General features: G+C 42.9%; 1 protein-coding gene across 1 annotated transcript in view; it reads right to left on the bottom strand.

The window, feature by feature from the left end:
• The window catches only part of MAD1L1 (mitotic arrest deficient 1 like 1), a 343,907-nt gene that overhangs the window by 162,457 nt on the left and 156,503 nt on the right, over window positions 1-24,947 (bottom strand). Inside the window, exon 12 of the mRNA XM_062503321.1 lies at window positions 15,976-16,032. Coding sequence (XP_062359305.1) covers window positions 15,976-16,032 — 57 coding nt within the window. The remainder of the gene's footprint in view (window positions 1-15,975; window positions 16,033-24,947) is intronic.

The raw sequence follows: 24,947 nt of genomic DNA, 5'->3' as shown, positions 1-24,947 counted from the left end.
ACGCTGCCTCTTCACCCTTCCGTGCTTACAAGAAAAGACAGGCAGAGCATGGCAGTGCTGTTGGCAGGAAAGGGCAGAAAATGGACGGTTGGATTATGCTCCCACCCCCTTCTGACACCCAAGGAACAGAGCAGAAGAAAGAGAGCACCAAAAAATGTTTTAACCAAATTCCCCCGACACCCCAAAAAGCCCTGCATTCTCCCACTGCCTGTCAAGAAACATCCAGGAATAAAAAATAAGCAAAGGCCCACCTGCATCATCAGGCTGTACAAATGTTAATGCATATTAGCTGCCTGATAAGATTATCACAGTCAGAAATGCTTCCCTCAATTTTCTGATTACTGAGCTTATCTCTCCCAGCTCAGTCCATCACAGATGGCTGGAGATAAAGCAAGCACACCAGATAATTCCAGGAATGTGAATAAAAGGTACTGGGATGAGGAGTCGGCTTCAATTCCAACCTACTTCTAGCAGGAAAACACTCATTATGCCTCCTGCTTCTTGTGTCTGCTGAAGCCTAGATGAGTTTGCTGTTAGGAGTTTGAGGATGCTTTCTGGGATGAGTGAGGGCAGCATTTGAAGATGGAAGGGCTGGTGAGTTATTTATCACTGTCTGAGAGGGCTCAGCCTCAAGTCCATGTGGCACCTGTTCAACCACACAGGTAAATCACAGCCACCTTCTCGAGGGACAAGGGGGACACAGGGGAGGAATCTGCTGCTGTGATCTGGGGTCTCTTGTGGTGGCTGCACAGAGAATGGAAAAAAAGCAGAGTGAGCAACAGGAAAAGGAGATGGGAGAGTGAATGCACACGAACTTGTGAGAAGCATCCCACTTGAAACACGGTGGTGACAAAACAGTGCCAGGTATGCTCAGCAGCAGCAGGATGAGATTCTGCTGGGTTCCTAAGAAGAAGCTGCTGAAGGAGAATGAGGAGGGAAGGGCAGATGGGCTGTAAGGGCATTTCATCTCCTTTTTATGTCCTCCCAATTTGCAAGCACCAAGACTCCCTGGACTGAAAATCTGATGTGCCTGAGGTGAGAAGGGAGAGGAAGACACAGTGACATCACTACAGATGAAACTGGCTCAAGGAGTGAGATCTTGACACAGACCTGCTAACCAGAATTAGGATTAAAACTACTGGAGAGTTTCAAGTCCAGGTCAAGACACAATTTTGTGCCACAGGAAATTGCCATTCAGAGCTCACTAACTGTTTATGAAATAAGAAAGGAAAACAATTAAAGCGTTAAATACTTTATTCAAAATGTGTTATTCCCAGGTTTCATCCCTAGCAATCATTAGGGAAAGCATCCCTTACTGCCCATCTCACCAAAGATATTAAAATATTCAGATATTAAAAATGCTATTTATTATTATGTTGTTAATGTCTTTTCAAGGACAAAAATAGTTGAGATGAGATGGAGTGGCTTACTCTTGAGACCCAAGTCTGCTTTTCTGAAGCCAACACAGTGCAAGCAGCAAGACACAGAACAAATTAAGAGAATGCCTAAAAATAATCAATCTGTTGATAAAGCCCAAGAAATGAGGAGCTTTCCAAGACCATTCCCTTTGACACAGCTTCAGGATACCTCTGGGAATGGGTGATGAGCATGAAATAATTCACCACAGGGAAGTTTGTCCATTCCTGTCCACTTGTCCTCTCAGTGCCTGTACCAAAGAGCAGACTTAAGGAGAGGTAAGGAAAGGAAGAGCCAAATCCCTCCTGCAGCTTTCTCTGCCTAATTCCAATCATATCCATTTTCTCTCTTGTTCACATTCAGCAAGTGTTTTATGCTTTTTGAACCAACTCACTATTCCTGGCTAAACTCTTCCAATTTTTATCAATAATTTTATGTGACTGGTTGAGTTAAACTTCTATTGCTTTGAATACATTAAACTAGTAGAAGTCATTACTAAGCAGAGAAGGGAAAAGCCTGCTCAAATTACATCTCACTGCTGTATTCCCCCATTCCACACCAAACAACACAGGTCAGCCTTGATCTTTTCACTGGCACTGAGAGCAGACGGGGAACATTGTTGTGAAATACAGCATTACATCTCTTGTCCCGAAAGCTGTACAAGAGAGACCTCAGGACCTACATCATCTGCAGGAGCTTCAGGGATTATATCACCCAGGATCAGAGCCCCAGTGATATTCCTACTCTCCAGAACACAGTAGCAACTTGAAAAGAAACCAAACTGTTATTTTAATGGTTTTTAAGGTTATCTCAGGTTTTTATGATGAGGCAGAATAATGAGTAATATCAGAGCCCATGAATGAATAAAACACATGAACAGGTACTTAATATTTTGAGAATGTGTTGTTCTCTTCTCAAAATATACTGGGATCCCTTGTTCTCAACCTAAAGTGATCCCATTTATCCTGAACTTTTTTTTTATCTCTTTCAATTCTCAAGCACAATTTTATTACTCTCAATAAAAAGTGATCAGGACACATACAGGATATAGACTAATTTTAGAATGTCCATTGTCAAAAATACGCAAGTGCCCCAAAAGATGAAATGCAAATAACATTTCCAAGTTATCATTGTTTACCAGAGGAGGAAGAGAGGAAGGAAGAACACAGATGCATTTTCATCTAGTATTTAATTATATAAAATACCATTCTTCTTTCAGCCTTGCTTTTCAACCTGCCTGGACAAGATTTCAAGAAGGTGGTTCTCCTCCAAGTGTTAATGGCATAGCAAACTCCCACAGCAGGGTAAGAAATATGTTCCTCACTGCTTCTCTCTTCTGTAGCAATTATTTAAAGACATATGAGACGACAGGAGAAACAAAATTATAAATTCATCTCCTGACAGCTAGCAGAAATAGAACTTTAGAGAATTTATTTTCTTGGTATATTCCTGACCCGTATTTGTCCTCCTCAAGCAAGCACCCTGAGTCCCTGCAATGCCATGGACCTGTTGTTCCTCACACTCCACTCCAGCAGGTTTCAGCATTGACAGAGAAAAGCTTTCCCAGACTCTCCCACCGACCACTGCTCTCCACACCCCATCTTCAGAGTGAGGCTTGGCACAGGTCAGATCAGTCAACCTTGAAAACCACATTTATAAACTTCTGAAAACCTTAACGCACTGCCCAAAACAATGATCAAATCTCTGTTCAGGTGACTCATTTTGGGTAATAAAGGACTCAAAATCTAAACTGTTTCAACTCACTGCTAAAGTAGGATTTGCATGTTGAAAAAAAAAATGGGGCTGGTTTACTCGCCCACATCATGCACACACATTTCACAGAACACATGCTGGAGACATACAGTTATTATTTGAATAATGAGTACATTTTAGTGAGGGGCTGATACAGCAATCTTATCCTGATGAAGTGTGTCTGCACGTCATTCAGCATTTTTGGAACTGTAAAAAGCAGGAAATGCTGAATCCATTATAAATGTCTAAAGGTTTATTTAACAATGGGCTGATGCAACATCCTTTGAAAGGCCTTCCTCAGCAAAAGAGCTGATTTTGAACAGCAGCAATAAATGGGAACAGAATTGCACGGAGCCAGCATAGAAAGGTGAATTGAGAGGTTGTGTTGGACTACAAGTCTCAACACAATTCAAGGAGCTATTTCAGTACATAAATATTTAAAATGTATGAACACTAAGCAGACTTGGAAAGGAAGAGTGTATGCCAAAATAGACAAGAACAGAGAAACAGGACCCTGAGTATGACCCATACACTGAGGTCTGAAAACAAGCAAACCAGGACCTTGACATGACACTGATGCCATTTGTGCTTCTCTCCACTGCATACAGCAGAGACTAAGGAGCTTCTCTGCCTCTTCCCACAAGGCAGCACAGGAAGCTTGGTGCTGTCTACAGTCTGGCATCAAAAATCCAACACACATGAAATACCAGTGAGTTTAATTTGGGTGTCCAGCAATACCACAGTGCAGTAAGACACCATGCTGAGCACTTCAGAGACCATTCTGCTCAGCAAAAGCACCACCACCTCTTCCATATGCCCATCCCACTGGCATTCCAAAGGGCTGTTCCCCCAAAACATCTGCAGAGAAGCACACAGATGGAGAACTAAACCTCATCATATTTCCTACTGAACCTTTACTCTTCAAAAAGTAGGACAATACTTGTAAAACAAAGTATTACCTGCCACTTAGAAACAGGCTAAGCAGCCCAGGATTAGTTGGTACATATTTTCTTGAGAAAATTAATCCTCAATGCCACTGTGAAACAAAAGCAATAAAAGCAAAGAAAATCAGATATTCAACAAAAAGTGGCTTGGAACTACTCATCTCCCATTTGGCTGAAGCAAAAAATATGTATTTTTTTTTCTCTTGGAAGATGAAGGCTGGCTGGATCAGAGTCACCAGTCTCTAGGGGTTCCACCATCTGTAACAAACTTGCTGTGCTTTTATCACTGAGAAGTCAGGGCTAGGAGCAACCTCTCAGCAAACACTTTCCTAAAAATATGCATACATTTCCCATGCATATATATTATTGTAGATACACACACACTGGGAAATGGACATATGCTGACTTCTGCTTCTCTCCAATACAGTCTGGATTGTGGCTTTTCTCCTCCTGTTGCAGTAAAAAGAGAGCAATTTTTCAAGTTTATACCAAATGTCATTCTATTCCATTTCCAAATATAATCTCCCAGAGAGAAGGTTCGCTTGCCCTATTTCCAATCTCTGAAGTTAATACACAAATTTATATTCCTTTCTCCCACTCGCTCTCCTAAATTAAGAGGTGTAATTACTAGGAACGCTTGCTACAAACGAATGGAGTGCCAAGGGAGAAGGAGCTGTCAGGGCTGGACGTCTGCAGCAGCCACCCTCCCCTGTCCCCCATCCCTGGAGTACCCTGTTCATGAGGCATTTTCTATCTTTTCCCATTAGCAGGGGTAGCTCACACACGGGAGCAGATGACAACCTCTCCCTTTCCAGGCAGGGCAATCATAGGGGACAAAATTACAAAATTAACTTCATCCTGCCAAGGCCCACGGGAGGATGATTCCTCCCAAAGCCACCTTTTGCCCCTCCTCAGCTCTGCTGACCTCTCAGGCAACATCAGGCTCCTTAAGAACAGCAGAGAAATGCAGATCTGTGATCTAAAAATTCAGCCCCAGTCTCATCACTCTCCCCCTTCCTCACATCCAGCACCCTCTCTAAAGGAAGATTGATTATTATAATCAGACTTGGCTCTGACACAGCATTTGCATTTTCAAAGCACAGCATAGTCATTAACTAATTCATCTACCCGAAGGGAGCCTTAACGAGCATTCACCTCTGTCCCCTCTGATTCCCAGTCCCCAGGCAGCCCACAGCTTTCCTTTCAACACCTCTCCACACTGTGTGGCACCAGCACAACTTGGGGAAACTCCAGACAGGCTCAGCGAGCCAAACTCAGCCCTGCTGCAAAGGAACAAGAGGACAAATGCACAAACACCCAATTTAAACCAGCCATCCTATGGTTTCCATATGCAATCACAGTGGGACAGGGTATGGCAGGAAACAGTTTGTTCTGCAAAATAAGGCCAATGCCACAGTGGCACCAAAACGGCCCAAGCCTGAGCTGCCTGCCCAGCTGCGAGCATGTGAAGAAGGAATCACCATCACACCACACCCCCAAAGCCCCAAACTCCTCCTGCACAGCCCTTCCAACAAGCTCTTCCCCAAACACCTACAACACACCTTTGCTCCACGACCTGGCCTCCTGCCCCTCACAAATGTCTTCTCACATCCCAACACCACCAAGTGCCACCCATCCCCACCCACCCACCTTCCTTGGTGCTGTTTTTATGTCTTTTTAGTAATCTGGGATGGGCACAGGATGTGACTTTGGAAATAAGCAGTACTAGACACTTCAGATGGATGGAAGCTGGCTCGGAGCTCAAAATTAACAAACCTGGAAAGTTCACGGGGAAGAAGAGCAAACATCTTGTACAAGAGACACACTGAGCAAGGGAACTGAAGATGTTAATTTAAACCCATGAGTTTATTCATGTATAATTACACATTTCAACCCTCACTCCAAGAAAGGAGCAGACAAGGAATCTCTTCCTCTCAGCCTGTCCTGCCCACGCTCGCAGGCACTGCTACGAGACCTCACTGCCACCGCTTGACGGCAAAACACTTTGACAGCTCCATGTCCAAAACCCCTCTCTTTGCTCTAACAGCTCATTCTGAAGAAGGATCACCTAATTTCCACGTTCATTCAGCTCAGAGCCCTCTGCTGTTACCAGCCTTGCTCCACCACTTCCACCAGGTGTGTAGATGACTGTTTCCTTTAATTACTACCGAAAGCTCCTCCCAGCCAGGGAGAACAGAACAGCTGGTGTCCACCGAGAGAAGGCTACTGGAGTAATTAGCTTTAACTGGCTGACACCTCCTCCCCATTACTCCTGGTTAGAACAGCAAAACACAGAATAAGAGGCTGTTTAGGGAACCTGTCAAGGTGCCAGACTGGATGTGCCACATCCCTGCCCAGTGCAGCCACGGTGCTGGCACAATGGAGCTGTCTACTCTTGAGAAGAGCATCACACAGACAATTTCTTTCATGCAGGAAGAGGCATATTTTGCTAGAATCAAGTCTTCTAGCAACTCTAATTTACAGGCAAAGCAACAAATAAATCTGCAAAGATGTCATACCTCCTCCAGACAGTTTGAATACAGTTTGTTTTCCTTAAAATATAGCCTCGAGGAGTTTCCGGAGCATTCACTCAACAATTCTCATCAAACAGGAGCTTGTAATCCCACCTCTCACTCCCTGCATCAGTTTTCTCATTGAAAAATCATCACATAATAAACACTCAGAGAAGGATCTATGCAGTACCAAGCACCTAGGAAGATCAAAGAGGAAAGAGGAATCCAACATCCATTTTTGTTTCTTTGTTTCCTAACATAAATACAATGGAATCAATCCCGCTTAATACTGTAAAGAGAGCAAAGGAGCCTTCACCGAGTGCTTGAACTTAATCTTCTTTCTCTTGCTCACATGGAACAGCACACAGCCTGTGCTTTTAGGAACAGCTCCGTCGCTCCTGCTGCAGCTCCAGACCAATTTTGCACTTCACTACAGCTGGGTTTGCTGGCACATCTTGGCAGGGCCAGCAGAGCTGCCTGCTAAAGCTGCTCTCTGAACTCCCAGAGCTGGGAAATGTGAGGATGGGGCAAGGGGCCCAGCTATGGAAAAGCAGCAGCTCTCCTCCCAGCTGCTTTAAAGGAAGCTGCAGAGCCTTTGAAGGAGCCTTGTTCCCCAAACCCTGCCCAAAGAACAGGTTAAGCACAGCAGGTTGAATATTTTCTAGCTAAATGACCCTTCCTGAGATTAGCCTGTGACAAAAAGCAGTGGGCTTTTAATGTATAAAAAGTGAGAAATCTCTCTCCTGGTGCCAAAACCCAAAGGTCACAGGGCCCTGCCAAGACTGCTCTGCCCATTTCAGCCTCTCAGGATGATGCCTGCAGGGCCCTTCAGTTGCCAGCAGCAGTCACAGACTGAAAGGCAAACAGCCATTCCCTCTCAAATACCATATGTTCAACTCTGGTGCCAAAGCACAAACCTGGCATTTTAACCTTTGGTGAGCATGTTCCTGCTGCCACCAACAACAAACTCTGAGGCCCAGCTCAGAGGAAAGGTGTACTGGACGTGCAGTGATGACATTAGCACTGAACACAGCATCAACAGGACAGGGCCTGGCAGCAGCTCGATTTTATACAGCTAGTCTTTAGAGGTTAATGAAATATTCATAAATAAGTTAAAATTCTCCTGACAAGCCAGATCCTGTAATACAACAAAGAGTTGTCAGCCTCAATTAAGTGATTCCAAAGAGGCAGGGCTCTGCCATTCATTATTTACCAAGAGGTCATAGGAAAAATTCTGCTCTATGATCTCCTTGTCTGTGTGGATAAATTGGGTTTTACAGCTCCTGCTGGAGGACTCTGCTGCCCTGACAGACCCCAGCCTGCCACAGCTACTACCTACCCCCAGCATCCATCTGCCAAAGGCAAGAAACACTGGGAACAAGCTCTTCTAAGGACACTGAGACACAAAAAAAGACTGAAAACAAATGATGTAAGAAGCTGATTAGGCTGTCAGTGTAAGGACTAAGTCTTGAAACTTAAACTTTTTTTTAAAGTCTTTATCTCCCTTTCTGTATACACAAAGCCAGCCCCAGGCAAGAAGAAGAGTATCCAGCAACCTTTGATCTGCAGGCATATCCTCTGAACATGCCCTCCATGCTCCCCCAGTTCCCATAGCTGGAGAGCTTCACATCCCCCTGCATGTTCAGAACAAGCTGTGCTTACAGAATTGTATCTCTTGCATCAGAGCTCTCAGGATGGTGCTCTTCTGATGCAGGCACAGCTTCCCAGAGCTGTGAAAGCAGAAGGAAACTGGTCTTCATCCTTGTCACAAGGAAGCTGCAAATCAATTATCATTTTGTCCCATCCTAACACGATTGTTCAACAGCCCCAAATCTTCCTTTCCCTCTCTGGATGTGCACTGGAACTTCATGTCCATTCTACAGCATCTCCAGACTGCTTTTTAGGAAGGCAGAATAAAGGAGCAGAAATGACAGAATTCTAGAGGCATCCTGGAACTCTCACCTGGTCTTCTCAAAGTGCTGAACATAACGTAGAGCCCCTGCATTCTCAAAGAAATTTTAGCTCAGCTAAATTGAACCAAGTGAGTCTGAGGTAGCCCATAAACTTCTTGCAGGCTCTGTGGAGATGAATGAAGCCTAGAAAAGCACAATTATTGCATGTCTATTAAATAAGTCTTTTGTGTCTCCAGGCTGTGCCTACCAGAATAAAGCCTCTGATAATATCCCTATCCTGTTCTCATTTAACCAAGTAACTGTGTAACTCAGATTTTAGTGACAACAGTGACACTGACATGGGCCACTTCAGCTGCAGCACCTTCTAAACAGGACAACTACTCACTTTCCTCCTCTGCTCAACAACTGAAGAGAAAAAGTCCTCCCCACTTCTCCCTCTCCAGTCCTTGTTCCTGTTATCACCATGCCTGTCAGTACAGCTCAGGTTTTAGGGGTACACCTGTGGCACGGAGGCCACCCCAAATGATGGGCTGGGAATTAGGGCAATGTCCATGAGTGCCATCTGAGCTGGAATTGCTCTTCAGGACTGGGTCAGACCATTTCCTCCCAGTCTGGCAGCACCTGTCCCACAGGGAAAAGCAGCAGGAAGGCAGCTCTCCACTTCAGGCAGCCACATTTCTTCCTCCTGCCAGTGCTAATCCCATGTCAGCTCTTATCACCTTGGAAGAGCAAATGAAAACAGTCCTGCTGAAACCAAACGGTGCTGCCATGTCCCATAAAACTTCCATGTTAATGGATCCAACAGCAGGTTCATTTGTGTAATGGGACTTTTAAACAGACCGTTTATTTCTTTTTAATTTGAAGGCAATGTGCTATTTGATCCCATGTGCCCAGCTAGATTTTTAAAACAGAGATAAACCACGAGAACTGACTCACTAAGCCTCTCCTTCTCACCTAATTAGAATAGCATTGAGACAGTAAGGTGCAGAGGTATAACATGCTGATCACCAGCCTACAGGCAGCTTGCCAGCCCTCACCCACCAGGATCCCAAGGCTTCCTCCACACTCCCTGCTTTGGCCACAGTCACCTGCAGCAGATGCTTCCAATGGCACCATGGTTTTGTGTGTTGAACATGAATTTTCCAAGAGGGAACACGCAGCAGGTGCAACACACCAGCTGAGGCTGTTCATCATTCCCCAGGCTAAGAGAAAGAGAAAAAAAATAACCTTGTCTGTGTACCTCAGAGCTCACTATATTCTTACCCCGTGGGGAAAAGCAGGGACCAGTTTTAATGTAGTTGTTTACAACAGGCACTGAGAGCTCTCTGCCAGGGAAAGGACAAGTGTATTCCCATCCCTCTATTCTAGGCTTCACTTCACCTTCAGAACCAAAACTCCACAGTTAAAACAGGGGGAAGAGTCAAAACAGGGTATCAATGACTCCTGCACAGTCATCCCCCTCTTCTAACAACTCGTAATTCAGAATTTACAGGATCACACGATAAAGTGAAGAAAGATACAAACACTGAAGTAAACAGGCAATAAATGGCTCTGTTAAAGTAAAACTACCCGATAGAGGAAAAAGATGTCTCAGACACATTCAAATCAAAATTCAATTAAGACCTTGGGGATAAAAATACAAATGCACAAATACAGTTACTGATAGCGCAGAGGCTTTACCACAGAGGAGTATAAACTGATCAGAAAGAGGAAGCTATGTGAAAACTGGAGGAACAGCACAGAATTGGAATGTCAGAGCGCAAGCCCTAAAACAGCTGGAACCCCTCCTACAAACTGAGCCTTCCTCAGCCAGAAACTCCAGAGGAGCAGAGTGGGGCAGATGAACTGATCCCAGGATGAACATCAGCACTGGAAATGGGTGATGACCTGGATACAGCTCAGCTCTTCTGCCACAGAAGTGGAAGAGGTTCCTGCCTGTACTCCACGATCCTGAGGAAGACACTTTTGCAAAAGCCTCTGCTGGAACATCACCTGGAATGACGTGGCCACTCTGATCAGTAATCTTCAAAGGAGAGACAGAAAGAGGAAGAGATTTAAAGAAAGCTGCAAGATTCATGAGGAAACTGAAGAGCCATTTTAAGAGGAGGCTGCAGAGCTTGATTTGTTTAACCTAGACAAATGAAAGGCTGGGAGAGAACAATTGTTCTCTATAAATATGTCACGGCATAAATATGAGGGAGGGAGAACAGTCACTGTAGTTTAAGGAGAATATTAGCACAAGAAAAAAATGGATATTAACTGCACATATATTTTCAGTTGGAACTGGGAAGATTTCAGCTATTAGAGAAGTCTCTCCATGACAGTAATGGTACAAACAGCCAGAGCAGTTTCAAGACAAGCTTGATAAATTTATGAACTGAAATATATGCTGCATTTGCCTCAGTTACTGAAGGACTGGACTTTATGATCTAAAAGTCCTCTTCTAGTCTTCTGTTACTATATCATTTCATTCTGGATTAGCTTCTTTTGCTGTCTCTTTATAACCCGGTTCATGCTTTTCAATCTGATTTGAGAAGTGGATATTTCTCTAAGATTGCCCTACTAAAACTATTCACCCTGCTGCTCAGTTGAGTGCCACACTGCTCATATGTCTTGGCTTTGCTGGCCTCACAAAGTGTCAGGATAAAATCTGTCACATGGGAAGGAGATTTGCTGTCACCTGCTAAATCAATTCCGAAATTATGCAATACACTTTTGACAGATGGAGACTTCCTGCACCAGACAGTTGTCTCCTGCCCCTCCCAACCTGTTGGTTCTAAAGATGTTCCAGCAAAGCTTTATTTTAATTTGTAACTGTGTGGTTCAGCCCTCTAATCCCACATTTAATTACCTTCCTGTTACAGATAATACAGAGAATTTACATTTCCACTAATGAACACCATTTTTGTTCTGGTTCTTGGTCTGTTGTATTTCTTGCTTTCTGTTCAGTAACTGTTAAACAAGAATTAAATGAGCTCTATTGGCCAGTAATCCAGGGCAGGTCTTTCTATAATAAAGTTTGTATTTTTCTCCTACTATCTTTGACATGACCTGTAAATTAAAAACATAGTAATAATTTTTCCATGTTGCCTTCCAGTTAAGAGCTAGCTCCCACCTACATCAAGCTCAGTGTTCCCTGAGTTTATTTCCTTCGTGTCCTCTCCTTTCTGTCTCCATTTCTACTCCTGATAACCACCAGTGTAGGCAGCCACTGACATTTATGTTAATCCTAAACCTTTTCATTTCATCAGACTGAGCACGTAATTGGCTCTTTAACTATTGCTGACCTGCTGCACTTAAATAAAGGTCTCCTGTTCTCTGCAAAGGGTTAACCAACACTTCTCCTCGAGGCAAGGGGTGTTGATTATATTAATTTTACGTCGCCTTTACTCCCTCTGTAAGGACAGTCAATTTATGCCATTCATTTGGTGATGGCTGCATTCTTGGGCTTCAAATCTTCTTTACCTCCCACCCTGCTAAGCAATTCTTCAGATTCTTATATCCATCCTTTTTAATCTGCTGGAGGGTGAAATTTAATTTGTTCCAAAGAGCAGTCTATAGATTTCAGAGCCCACATGGGCCAAGCTGTCTTTTGAAGATGAAAGCCAAAAGATACCCACAGCACCTCAGGGTAATGAAAATACAGGTGATGCTTTTTTAATACCAAGCTGACTTCCCTCAGGGATTAATGATGGAGAACAAAAAATCTTGACATGAATGCCCCCTGCTACAGAACCAGACTGGAAGAAAGTGTAAGATCAGGGATCAGAGCTGTTGCTTGGATGGCAAGCTTGAGCCAAACAATCTCCTCGTGTCTATAAAGGGATATAAAAAAGGCAAACGAAAATTACAAAAACAAACACGTCTTCTGTTTCCCTCCCTCAGGGAGGGAAAGAAAAATAATATAACAAACAAGAAGGCATTTTCCACAAATAATATTTTGGTGCGAGTGAAGCTCTCTCTCAGGTTTAGGCCAGTAGAGCACTAAACTAACATACCATGAGAAATAAGATCCTGGGACCACAGATCAGGGAGTTGTGTGAACTCTGGGCAACCTCCTCGCACGTCCTGGAAATAAAGACACTGTAGCACCAGCCTCAATAAAGAAAACTTCCAGTGCTGATCAAATTGTCAGAAAAGCACACATTCATACAAAAAGATTGGAAACAACAAACACTGAGCAAATAAAAGACAGAAAAAACCCACTGATCTGTTGGGCAGCTCAGTGACCTGAGCCCTATCAAAAGTGGTGACTCGTGTGTCTTATGAGCAGACACATGAACATGCTTAAACTGTGAATAAAGAAAAATAAATAAGTGAAGGGTTAGAGGAAGAGGAAAATCAAAGTTTCATTGTTAATTACACAGCACAGTGATAAGGGTGATTTTTCTTAAATCAAAAAATAAACTCTAGGTTCAAGTTCCCTGAAGGATATAAGATATTAGAGGGTTTTTTATGGTTGTAATCATAAACTCATTTCTCTAGCCACTACTGGCCGTGTCTAATTAGGGCAAAGTATGTTAATGATACAGAGGCACAGCCCAGAGATGTCTTCAGTTGCAATATTAATTGCATTTAGGGAAAGAGGCATGAATTGTGCTTATACAAGCTAATTAGTATGGGTTTGCTAATTAATACTGGAAAGTCAAACTGCCTTTGTCTTGTCAACTGCAATTAACTGAAGACACTTAAATTTCCTTTTTTGTTGTTCCTTCAGTAGCACACTCACTTTGAGTTGACAAGCAAAGAATCCCTGCACTGAACAGTCAGAACAGCCATTCCATTCCACTGGCATCCCATTTTCCTATGGCAGGACCTTGTGCTCTGGCCTCCCACAGAGCTCCCTAGCACACACTACACCCTTCATCTGCCATCTGTGTTCCTGGAGACACAATTCCCTGAGCTTGTCCTTGGAGGAGAGGGCCCTGAACGTGCAGATACTGTTGTATCGAGGCCACAATCCCATCAGATTTATCCCCCAAGTACTGCACTTTTAAATATTGCTATGGGAAGAATGACTCATTTACCAGGACACCAGAGATGCCCCCACTGATGGAAAGAAGTCCTTGGTTCTCCTCAGTGAGGTGCCATCAGCCAGCCAGTTCCCTGGAGCCAGAGGATGATTCTTCATTTCCAGTGCCCCAGGGAGGGTGGCAGAGCCATCAGAGCTCTTCAGGGCAGCAGCAGAGATGTCACCTGCACAGAGTTTTGTCCCAGAAGCAGCTCAAAGGACTCACCAGACTGCACGAGAGCACCTGACAAGTTTGTTCCACTTCCCTTAGGACTGGTTTTTCATCAGAAGAGCTGATGAAAAACAATATCCACATCTGTCAGCACCCAGAGCAGGACAAGCCCTTCAGCATTCCCAGCTCAACATCAAACTGAGACTGGAGGCTCACGGGTGAAAGGGATGAAAAGGAAGGAGAGAGGCCAGCAATCCAAACCAGGCAAATAATTCTGCTGAAGTGTCATATTTAAAGGAGCCTGAAAATCAGGCAATCCAAGTGAGACACTGATCTGGAAAGTGGGGGAAAAACCAACCTAAACAGCATTTTGCTGGATGGCAGGGATGAGAGTGGGGCTGGTGGCATATCCACAGGAGCCCGTGGCAGGCAGCTATGGAACAGCCCCATCCTAAGGGGACAGACCTCAGTCACCATCAACACTGCACAACACACCAAGTGACAACAATTTCCCCTACCAGGGAGCTTTTCATGGGGATGCAGAAGAACCACACACCACCAGTGAAAAGAAGGAGCTATATTACCAGATTTTCCCTCAAAGTAGCAAAAGATAGAGGGGGGAAAAAAATCTCTTTTCCTCTGTATGAATCAATTCTCCTGTATTTACTAAATAAATTCAAGCTCCTGAATAAAGTCCACACCTCACAATCTGCAATCCATGGTATAAACCACCACAGAAAACAGCCTGCTCATGAGAGGTTGATGAAGGAGTTACTGGAAGATCACAAGACCAGCAGTTTTCCACTGAGAAACTCTTGGGAATAGGCACTGAACACTGGCTGTTGCTTTATCCTCTGCTGATGGATGATGCACAACACCAATTAATGCTTTAACACTGGAAGTTCCAGCTTCTCCAGCCCTCTGCTAGCCCGCTTAATACCACAAATTTTTGAAGGCAAACAACTCAAAAACAGGCTTAATGAGAACAAAAAAAAAAAAAAAAAAAAACCACAACTTTGAAATGTTCTAAAAGAAAAAACCCGAAAAACTCAGAACGTCACATTTAAACTTAACAGCAAGTCTTTCCTCTGATGCATCCAGCGAGCACAACAGCAAAACTGACTGTACAGAATTTGAAACTGTTACAAGGCAGCACATAATGAGATCAGATGGTAAATAGGATTAATTCAGTTGTCTTTGGAAGTATCAGTTGTGGCCTGTATCACCACAGAAAGCAGCTGGGCATACAAAAATGTTTGCCCACAACGTGAGACCACCCCAAAACCAGAATCAATTAACGCTCTCATGATGGAAAATCTGATGTTGAAACAGCAAGAGGCATGAATAAAAACAAACAAACAAACAAACAAACAAAAAAAACCTAACAGACCTATGGCAACCCATTAATAGCACAGTAGGGGCACCTCATCCTGCCCTTCAGTGCCCTGCTGGAGTTCTAAAAAGACCTGTGTTGGCACTCTAGTTCATGATTTGGATTTTAGAACAGATGTCTGTTTAGCACATATTTACTAGCCCAATGCTGCAGGCCTATTTTTATATTAGTAATAAAATTAATCGCATCTACAGAATGAGTCTCTGCATCTTGGACACTGCTCAGGTTTTCCTTGTGACTAGAAAAAATTGCAGGAATCCCACAGTTCATCCATTAGCAAAAACATCAGCTCATGAAATGGCTTAACACTGACACCTCATTTATTTCTGAATATAAAAAAATCATATTCAAGTCATGAAAAGGCACATAAACCTCCCTGCTACCTGGTTTTGTATCCTTTTATTATTTTTGGTCCTTGAGGGAAGCACCAATAAAATAGATGAACCCAGCAGAAAATTAACAGATATTATAAAAATATAGTTTGTGGTAATTCTCTTGTATCTCATCTGCCTGTCCTTTGAACACTTGAGACTGAATCAAAGGCCCCCAAAGAAAGGAGTTAATTCAGTATGAAATTAAATGCTCGCTTCTGATCTAGAACTGCTAAGGAGAAAAGGAATTGCCAAAAAAAAATAAAAAAGGAAGACAGACCTCTAGATCTCATCCAACACTTTTTCCAGGTGAGTATGGAGACAGGGAGTGCCAAGACTGGAAGCAGCAACACAAGTTTTGCAATGTTTATTTGCTGATCACTTCTGCGTATTTGGAACTGATCCACTGTTTAAATGAACTGAACTTTACATATCCCCACTCCATAAAACAACCAGGGGAAAGAAAAAAAGGCAGAAATTGAACACTTACCATCTCTGCTCTTTGCTTGTGGCTTCCCACTTCTTCCAGAACCTGAGACAGCTGAGCCTTCAAGACACACACACAAGGGGGGAAAAAAATAAAAAACAAAAAGGAAATTAAGTCTAGGGATGTAATTTTGGAAATTTAATAAGACTCTTGTCCCTAACACCCCCCCCCCTCCCAAAATAAAATCACAGATGGCACCATGATTTTCCTGACATTGAGAACGAATTCTAAGTGTTTGGTCTTGTTGTGTCCTGTCAGCATCCCATGCCATGAGACAGTCCTGTCTCAAAGAGCCTGAAGTCTGCATACACAAGAAAAGAAGGTTTATTGCAGAGAATGCCACCAGATGAGCCAGCCCAAAGAGTGGTCTAAAACCCACCCAGTTTTGCCCAGTTTAACTTTGAAGAAAAGGAGCTCCATAGCCCCTGAAAGGAGTGTGTGTTCCAAGCTAACTTCATGGAAAATGTTCTGTTGAATTTCTGGAGTTCAGGGTTGGGTTTGGAAGCCTTCCAAAATTCTGTGGTAAAACATCAAGAAATCTCCTGAATTTCTGTGAGAAAAATCTCAGTGCAGCATTTTTTGTTTTTTAATGGGAAATTTGAAATGTAAAGAATCTCAAACCAGATTAGAAATACCTTTGGTTATCCTGGCGTAATCTGAGGGGAAACAGGAATTTGACTCAGAAAAGGATCTTTTACAGAGTTTTGTTTAAGAAAAAGGATTTTAAACCAAATGGGTATTTAGGAGACAGTTCAGAGAAGCCACACATAATACATGAGTGCTATTTCTTCCCACAGCCTTGATTTCCTAACACTCTGAAAGGCAATCAGCCTTTCTCTGCTGAGCAGAAACCCCAAAAAATACTCACTGATGACACATAAGATAATTTAAACAATGTAAACAAATAAAAAGAAATAAAACCAACTTTCCTACAAAGTGATTTGTATCATTTCAAGCAAATATTCATTAAAACCCTCTGGAGTCTCTCAACTTCTCACCAAATGAAATGAGTCTTTTGAGTGCCACATCCAAACCAGAGACAGACAGCAAGCAGTTTATTACAGTGAACAGCAAAACATTCAGCTTTGGAGGCTAACTGCACTGAAATGCAAGCAAATAAATAATAATAAAAAAAATACAATCTAAGTATTCAGCACAGCAGAAGTTCCATTTTGCAAACAAACAAGCAAACAGTTCAAAATTTCCCTGGCCCAAGGGAACTGGCTGGCCCCAGCTCAGCAGAAACTGAAAAAGATTCAGCTTCTTGCTGTGCAGGGCTGGGGATGATGTGACATTATTTAAGGAAGAGACACTGAAAGAAGGTGAAAAGGGTTTTAATACAAGGCTGGGACCTGGCACAGGAGAACCTCTCCCACTGCAGGAAACGCCAACCCCAAACAAAACTGGAGTGCCTGGACAAGCAAGCGAAGAGAAAAAGTGAAATGATCACCAAGTTTGATGTGGAAACATCAGGGAACTGTAAAACTGCAGATACTGGGGAAAGACTTTTCCCTACTGCTACTGAAGCAGGTACAGTGACAGCAGCAGGCTGGAGCCAGGAGTTGCTTGGGGAAGAATTAGAAAACATGACCTTAGAGAGTTTATTTAGGAGAGGTGCTGGCATAAACTCTGCAGAACACCCCAAAATTGATTGAATATTTTTGATTACAGACTACCCCAACTGTTCTGTATAATTATTAGCTTTCTCTATATGAAGATGACCTTTAAATGGGAACCACTAGTCTATTCTAAACCAGATACAAGAATTACTTCATTAAAAATTACATTAAAAATAATGTACTTTCGTACAGTAGCTATCAGTCCTGAATTTGAGGGTCAAGTCTCTGTTCAGCCTCCTGCTCACACAGACTCCCATGGAATCACAGGGTAACCCACACTGGAAGAGAGGGAATCCCCTCAAAGCTCAATCCCCCTGTGGTTTTGGTGGGCACCTGGCACCCAGCCTGGATCAACCCATCACACTGTGCCAAGCTTTGGTCACCCTCACACTGTAAGTATTTATTTAGATGTAAATACATATTTGTAACACCAAGGTAACAGTACCCTAGGAGCCTGTTTAACCAGATGGGTATAAGAGCATTTTAAAATATAATACCTCCATAAAAGTCAGAAGAAAAGCAAAGAATAGCAAAGACTCCAACACATTTTACCTCAGGAAAAGGCTGGAAAAAATGTTTAAGGCAAGAGAGAAATAATACAAAGGGATGGGGAAAATTGAAAATACAAGCAGGAAATATGCCATAATTTATCTAATATTTGATATGGCTTGGGGAAAATAACTATTTCAAGGTGCTATGCCAACAGAGAAACCTGGACAGCAAGTCCAAGCCAGCAGCACAACAACAGCAGATCAATATGATTTGGAGAAGCAATCAGATAAGAACTAAATCACAAAGCAGGTTTTCTTCATTGCATTCATTTCTAGGCAGCTCATCTCAAAGGGAAAGAGTCAGTAACTAGTGGGAATTCTGAGAGCAGCTACAAAACTTACTAGACTGCTGGAAGAAATGATTTATGAAGATTAAAAGATTTTTAAACATACGGTTTGACTGCAACTCTCACAGAAGAGCAAAAGGGACATATTTAATGTGCTGAGGGCTGTGGCAATGACAAAGCTGGAAACCAGGAGGCTTCCCCAGCTCACTGATGCTGTTGGATGCACTCACAGCCCAGAGTGGGGTCCCTGCCCACCCACTCAGCCAGCTGGGGAAGCATCAGACAAAACCCACATTTTCAGCAGGGTCCCCAGTGTCTGCACTTGCCAGGCTGTGATGCAGCTGATCTGGATGCTTTATCACGTCCAGTTTGTAAACATCAGCCCTATCTCAGACTTTTTATTAGCCTAAATCAAATACTGAACCTCCCTCAGCTGTTGGAGGACAGCTGCTGGCAAAGTGATTCAATGCCATATTCCTTCTAGGCCACAAGAAAATACAAACTAATCACCAGCAGCATGACAGATGCACGGATTTTTAATTGTGAAGGAGAAATTAGGCTCTGAACTTATCCCCACATCTCCCTTAATCAGAGAGCTGGGGAGGAGCTGCCAGCCCCCAGAGCCCAGGAGCTGCAGAGAGCTCTGACCTGGTGCCTTGCTGGCTGCTCAGCCCCTGCTCCCATTACCCAGGCATTCGCCAGAAAAGACCCAAAAAAACCCCCCAATGTTATGTTGTTTCTTGGAATGCATCTTCTGAGGAATGAACTGCTGGGTTTCTCAGTGCAGCCACGTCTGGGAACACGCAGACAAGGAAAACATGAGGGTTGGACACGGGCCTTTCAGGGGTGGTGGTGTGAAATAGTACATAGTGTTTTGTATCATTATAGAAATACACCGTGGGATCAATATAAACAAGAATACTGAACTCAAAGCATGGACATGAGATACAGGAAAATTTAATGATGTCATTATATTTAAATCACTTTAAATTGTTAGCTTTTGTTTTTATGTCTTTTTTATTATTTTCCCATTATAATTATAAATTGTATCCACTTTTTATGTAAAAAGAAAATGCGGGCTTGTGCAAACATGAACAAACTTGTCAGTGCTGTTGCCTGCTTGCTAGGAGTATAACCTGAAAACATATTTGAGCCTTGTCCAGACCTGGTGGGGGCTTGTAGCTAGCCCTGCTAGCCAGCATGCTGGGACTTGTACCCCATCACAGTAGGCATGACACAGCCCAACAAGAAACTGCCTGTAAAAGGGGCAGTGACCAGGGGTAGGATCAAAGTGTTGGTGGAGTGAAGACTCCCTGCATCCCCAGTGCTGTTTGCCCATTCCTTATCAAAAAAATTAATAAATTGCCTTATTGCCTTATTGACCTACCCAATTGTGGTGAGTAAATTGAGAACAGTGGGAAGGTACAGGGGGTCCAGCAGATGCTGCAGCAGTTAGCCTGTCCCATTTCAGAGTTCTGCTCTAGGAAAAGCCATGTGGCTAGTGACAGGACAAGGGGAATGGCTTCAAGCTGCAAAAGAGCAGGCTTTGATCAGACATTAGGAAAAAACTCTTCCCTGTGAGGGTGCTGAGGCCCTGGCACAGATGCCCAGGGAAGCTGTGGCTGCCCCATCCCTGGAAATGTCCAAGGCCAGGTTGGATGGGTCTCTGAGCAGCCTCACCTAAGAAGGTATCCTTGCCCACACAAAGATGATTGTTAAGGTCCCTTCCAACCGTTCCATGATTCTCTGAGTAGCTCAGCTCTGTCTTAGGGTCTTTTCAATTGATCATATCCCACCATGGTACCTCAGGAATCTCTCAGTAGGATAGACTTCTCTGTTGGGTTTTCAAGCTACGCATAAAAGTTAACTTCAAGCTCCAAGGAATTTCTCTTTACTTAAGACACATGTTAAATTCCCACAGATCACTGAGCTCAACCATTAAGAAACCTGATATGCAAACAGATATTATGAATCAGATATACAAATACAGTGCAATTCACCCACTGAAGGCAGCACAACCAGGTAAGGGAAAATCAAGTAGCAAAGCAGGGGAAAAAAATCCTCTCAAGTACTCAGACAATTACTTCAAGCTTTCAAAAAAGGGTTTGTCAATTCAAAATATTCATCTTACATGGCAACATAGACTAATCTGTCAGTGGATTGTCATCCTCAAAAGAGAATGGCAGGAAGAAAAGAACCTCTGCTCCAGCCTCACTGGGAATTTGCAGCTTGGACTAAAAGATGAGCAAGAACAGTTTCCAAGAAGAGGAACCAACTCCGCTCCAAGGAGACATTTCTGAATTGTTTAACTCGCTTCCCTGCATCAATAATTTGTCTTCTGTACCTTCCAAAAGACAGCCTTCACTTACAGCACTGGAGGAGGCTGGTCAGGGAAGGTTTAATGAAGGAAACTGAAGCAATCTGGTGGTGACAATGCAGCTGTTAAACAGATTACATCCAGAGCCCCCCAGTCCCCTCTGGGGGCTGATGGTGAGCTGGCTGCCCTGAATGATGGGCAAGCAGCTCAAATGTGAGCCCCATTTGTAGGGAAAAATTAACTACTCAGTCTCTAATGAACAGTCTTTCTCTACACAACAATACCCTCTGCTCTACAAGCAATTAGCAAATCGAAGTGTTCACTTTGTGGACCTGCATTAATTTACTCCTCGATGTGGCACATTAAATAGCTCACAGGTACAAGCACAGCAGTGGCAACAGCCAACACCATAAAATAAAAGCTTGCTTAAAAGATTTCAGGAAGCAAAATTAGGTGTGCTGCATACAGGGAATAAATCAAAACAACCTTCATTTGGAAACATCATTTTAGTCTTATGCTTCCATCAAAAAACATGATTATTGTAACAGTCACATTAATACAACGTTGGTACTCTACAAAGGAGAGAAACAAGCAGCACATTCACTACCTCAAATTAGAAAGAGCAATTTTTATTCTTTCTCATCAGGGGAAATACCTGAGAACATACACAGCTCCTATTCTGGGGTTGTACTTTTACAGCTAGAAATCCCAAGTGTGAGTCCCAGAAGGAAGGACACTCGTTGGAAGGGCAGAACCTCTGCAGGGAAGGAGAGGAGGAAGAGGTTTTGCCTAGCAGAGCAGAAACACAGCTGCAAAAAAAATGGCATTTTTACAGCTCACTGAAGCCCAAGATACCCTTAAAAGTATTTTATATGCAACAGTTGTATGCAAATCCAAGTCAAGTGTGATAATTGGCAAATTTAGGTATAATGTTAATTAATAGCTATTTCAAATTAATTAACTTCTAAGATAAATTCTTGGTTCTCCTCTTTGAGAAAGTTAACACACAATTTAAATTTACAAGGATGTATCAGCTGCCGATCACAGAAGTAGGGAATCTTGTATGTTCTAACATGCCAAATCACTTCAGTTTCCTTGTGCTGGCTGCTTCCCATTCCCTGGGTAATTTCACAGTTACTTATTTCTCTGATCACTCACAAAAGAAGACAGAAGCTGAAGCCTCTTTGCTCAAGCTGGATGGCTTGAGTGTGTGGCTAAAGTGTGATGTGACCTCTACAGTGTCCAAGCCAGAACATCTTATCTGGTGCCATAGGCTGGGGAAGAAGGAAGAGAAGAAAAAAATCACAATATCACATTTTTCTATCAGATTCAGGAGACAAAGCAAAAAGTGCATTGAAGCTGCAGCTGAAATACAGAAGGAAACTTGAAAACATGGCAGCACTCCCAGGACAGCTCTGATAAGGAAAGCACTGACTGCAACAATTAGAATTCAACCCAGTGTAGAAACATAAGCACCACACTGATGAGTTACATGGAACAACACAGGAATAGGATGAGAACAATTTGAAGAGAACTTTGCAGTCATTAATTACCTCTCTGCAAAGAATGAGGCTCTGGGTATGGGGAAAAACAGAAGAAAAACTTTGATTTCACAAAAGCCACAGACAGATTACTTCTGGGGGTGGGCAGAGACTGAGCAGAAGTAACTCATCAGCCACTTGCAGGCAGACTTCACTTTACTTGCATATTATGATCCTGCATATTAAAATACTGTGAGAACTGAAATTAAATTTTCATTAGTGTTCAATCTGGAATCTCACCCGCGGGACTGAGCTTTCAACAGTTCATGCAGGCATTTCCCTGTTTACTTTAAAGTCACATATCCATTTATCCCATGCCAGCCAACACTCATGGCCTTCAACCCATTGCACACCATTATTGCCCAAGGGCAGCAGTGCAGGATTATTTCTGCAACCTCTGAACTGCACTACAGAATAACTCTTAACTAACTGGTCATTTCTAATTTAACATATTTTGATGCTTTGTAGTTGAAACTGCCAGTCTTTCACAAAATCACACCAGTTGAGATCACAATCAGGAAGACAGTTTAGCCATTGCTAAATAATTTCCTTGCTGCTTTATAGGCTCCTTTTCGCTGTTGTCAAGAACGTTCTCCTGGTTATAAAATCAAATGCACATCCTTTATAAAGTGGGAAAGAACAGCTACAAATAAATTCTGCTGCTGTCTCAAAAGCATCCAGAACACCATGTTATCTCACAGGAGCTGGATTGGAGGTGGCAGGGGGCTCAGTCTGATGCAAAAGTGAAGAGGAAAATTCCCCAACAACTTTTGAACGTGTTTCAAAAATTTAAATTCAGTGAAACCACACTCGCTCTGACTCACAGAAAAGCTGCAATAGGCAAAGCAGAGACCATTTCTTACTGACATGATTTATGAGGATAGGTTTGCAGCTCAATGAAAAGCATGTGTCTCAGGCCACAGCTAACATAGTTTTCCATGTAATTTAGTCCTTAATTTTACCCCAGGCAAGGACAGGGAACACAGGAAACAAGAATGCCTGTAAGCCAGATGTCCCACATCTCCAGGGACCAGTGCTCCTGGGCATCACAGCAAACCACAGCACTCAGGAACCGAAGACCACTGCTTTGTCCAGAGCAGTGAGAGATTTTTCCACCAAAAAAAACAAGAGCTGCTCCTTCTCTGAAAACCAGTTTTGTACTGGATTTGTGCAGGGAAATGCCGCCCCCCAGTGAGAGACAAAAAGGAGCTGGTTACCAAAATCAGGGAGGAATAAAGGCAGAGCTCTTGGGCATTAAACAACAGCAACAACAAAAAAAATTAAACTGCAAATTGAAAAATCGCCAAAGTCATTGCTCTAATTACTGAAGACAGGGAAAACATCTCCCCTAGTAAAGATATGGGCTCCTCTCAACACACTATCAAGATTTACTGGGCAAGGGGATAATAACCACACCTTTCTCTAGCTCTTGAGTCTCAAGGACAGACCAATTTCTCTCCTCTTTAAGAGACACAATCACTTGTAATGTCAAGAATTCTTGACAGTAAGCTTATTATGAAACAACCCTAAACTCTGCCTGGTTAGACTATGAGAAAAGGGTGTTAACAAAGTGACTGTGGAACAACTGACAGAGATGGAGACAGGATTCCAAGCAGAAATTGTCCACATTCTTATTCCTGGCAAACTATTTGACCTAGCTTAAAGTAAGCTGCACAGCCCTGCAGCAGAAACCTGGCTTTTGTTCCCACTCTGCCTTTTCTCTCCCTCTCTAACCCAAAGATAATACTGACTCTGTAAAACCCTTCCAAAACCTTAGAAAAAGGATAATCTCTGAGCACAAGGTGCCACTGTTGACACAAACCACTCCTGATAGGCCACAGCACTAAAAGGATTAAGCACCATAAGTGCAGAAGTCCAGCACCAACACCTTCAGAGGTGGCAGCAACCTTGTCTCCCTGATCCTCAAAGCAAAGGTGACCTTCACAGCTGCAATAAAATGGAAAACTTGGAGAAAGACCCTGAATTTCTCTAAATCTACTCCATCAACACATAATCTCTCAGGCAGATGCTTCCAGGGAAGGAAAAGAAGCAAACTAGGAGATGGATACCTGATCCTAAAACAGATGAAGCACACCTGGGAATCTGGTAATTCATCACTGTTTAGGTGATCTGAAAACAGGTACTGTAAGCTATTCTGGGATCTGGTGAGCACAATGTTTTCCTCAGGTTGTATTAACACTCCTGAACTGGGAAGCAGAGCTAGAGACAAACAGAAGACAGAGCAGCTAATGGGAACAGAATCCCTTGCCATTAGATGTAATAAAGAAGCTGACTGAAGGAGGGGGGGGAAAAATGTTTGGGCATTTGTTTAATTTTCTGGCAAAATTTTAAGCCTTGCTCATTTATTTACTTTTTTTTTTCATCCTTTTGGTTATCAGCAGAATGAATTCAGGCTCCAAAGCCTTCTCTTGATGAAAGCAAACATCAGTACTCACCAAATCCAGAAAAAAGAAGTATCAAAACTACCAAACTGTCAACTCCTTCCTGTGCATTTTTGCCAGGACAACCTCCCTGGATCTAAGCTCTCCCCATCAAGTTACCTCCAACTAGGTTTGACAGCTGGAGGGAAAGAAACAGCATTTAATTCATGAAATCTGTAAATTAGCCATCAAAAATGTTCACTCTTATCCATTCATCAG

The sequence above is a fragment of the Cinclus cinclus genome, chromosome 16 (assembly GCF_963662255.1).
Source record: "Cinclus cinclus chromosome 16, bCinCin1.1, whole genome shotgun sequence".
NCBI lineage: Eukaryota > Metazoa > Chordata > Aves > Passeriformes > Cinclidae > Cinclus > Cinclus cinclus.
The sequence above is the reverse complement of the archived record's forward strand: the minus strand, read 5'-3'. Positions and strand labels throughout refer to the sequence as shown.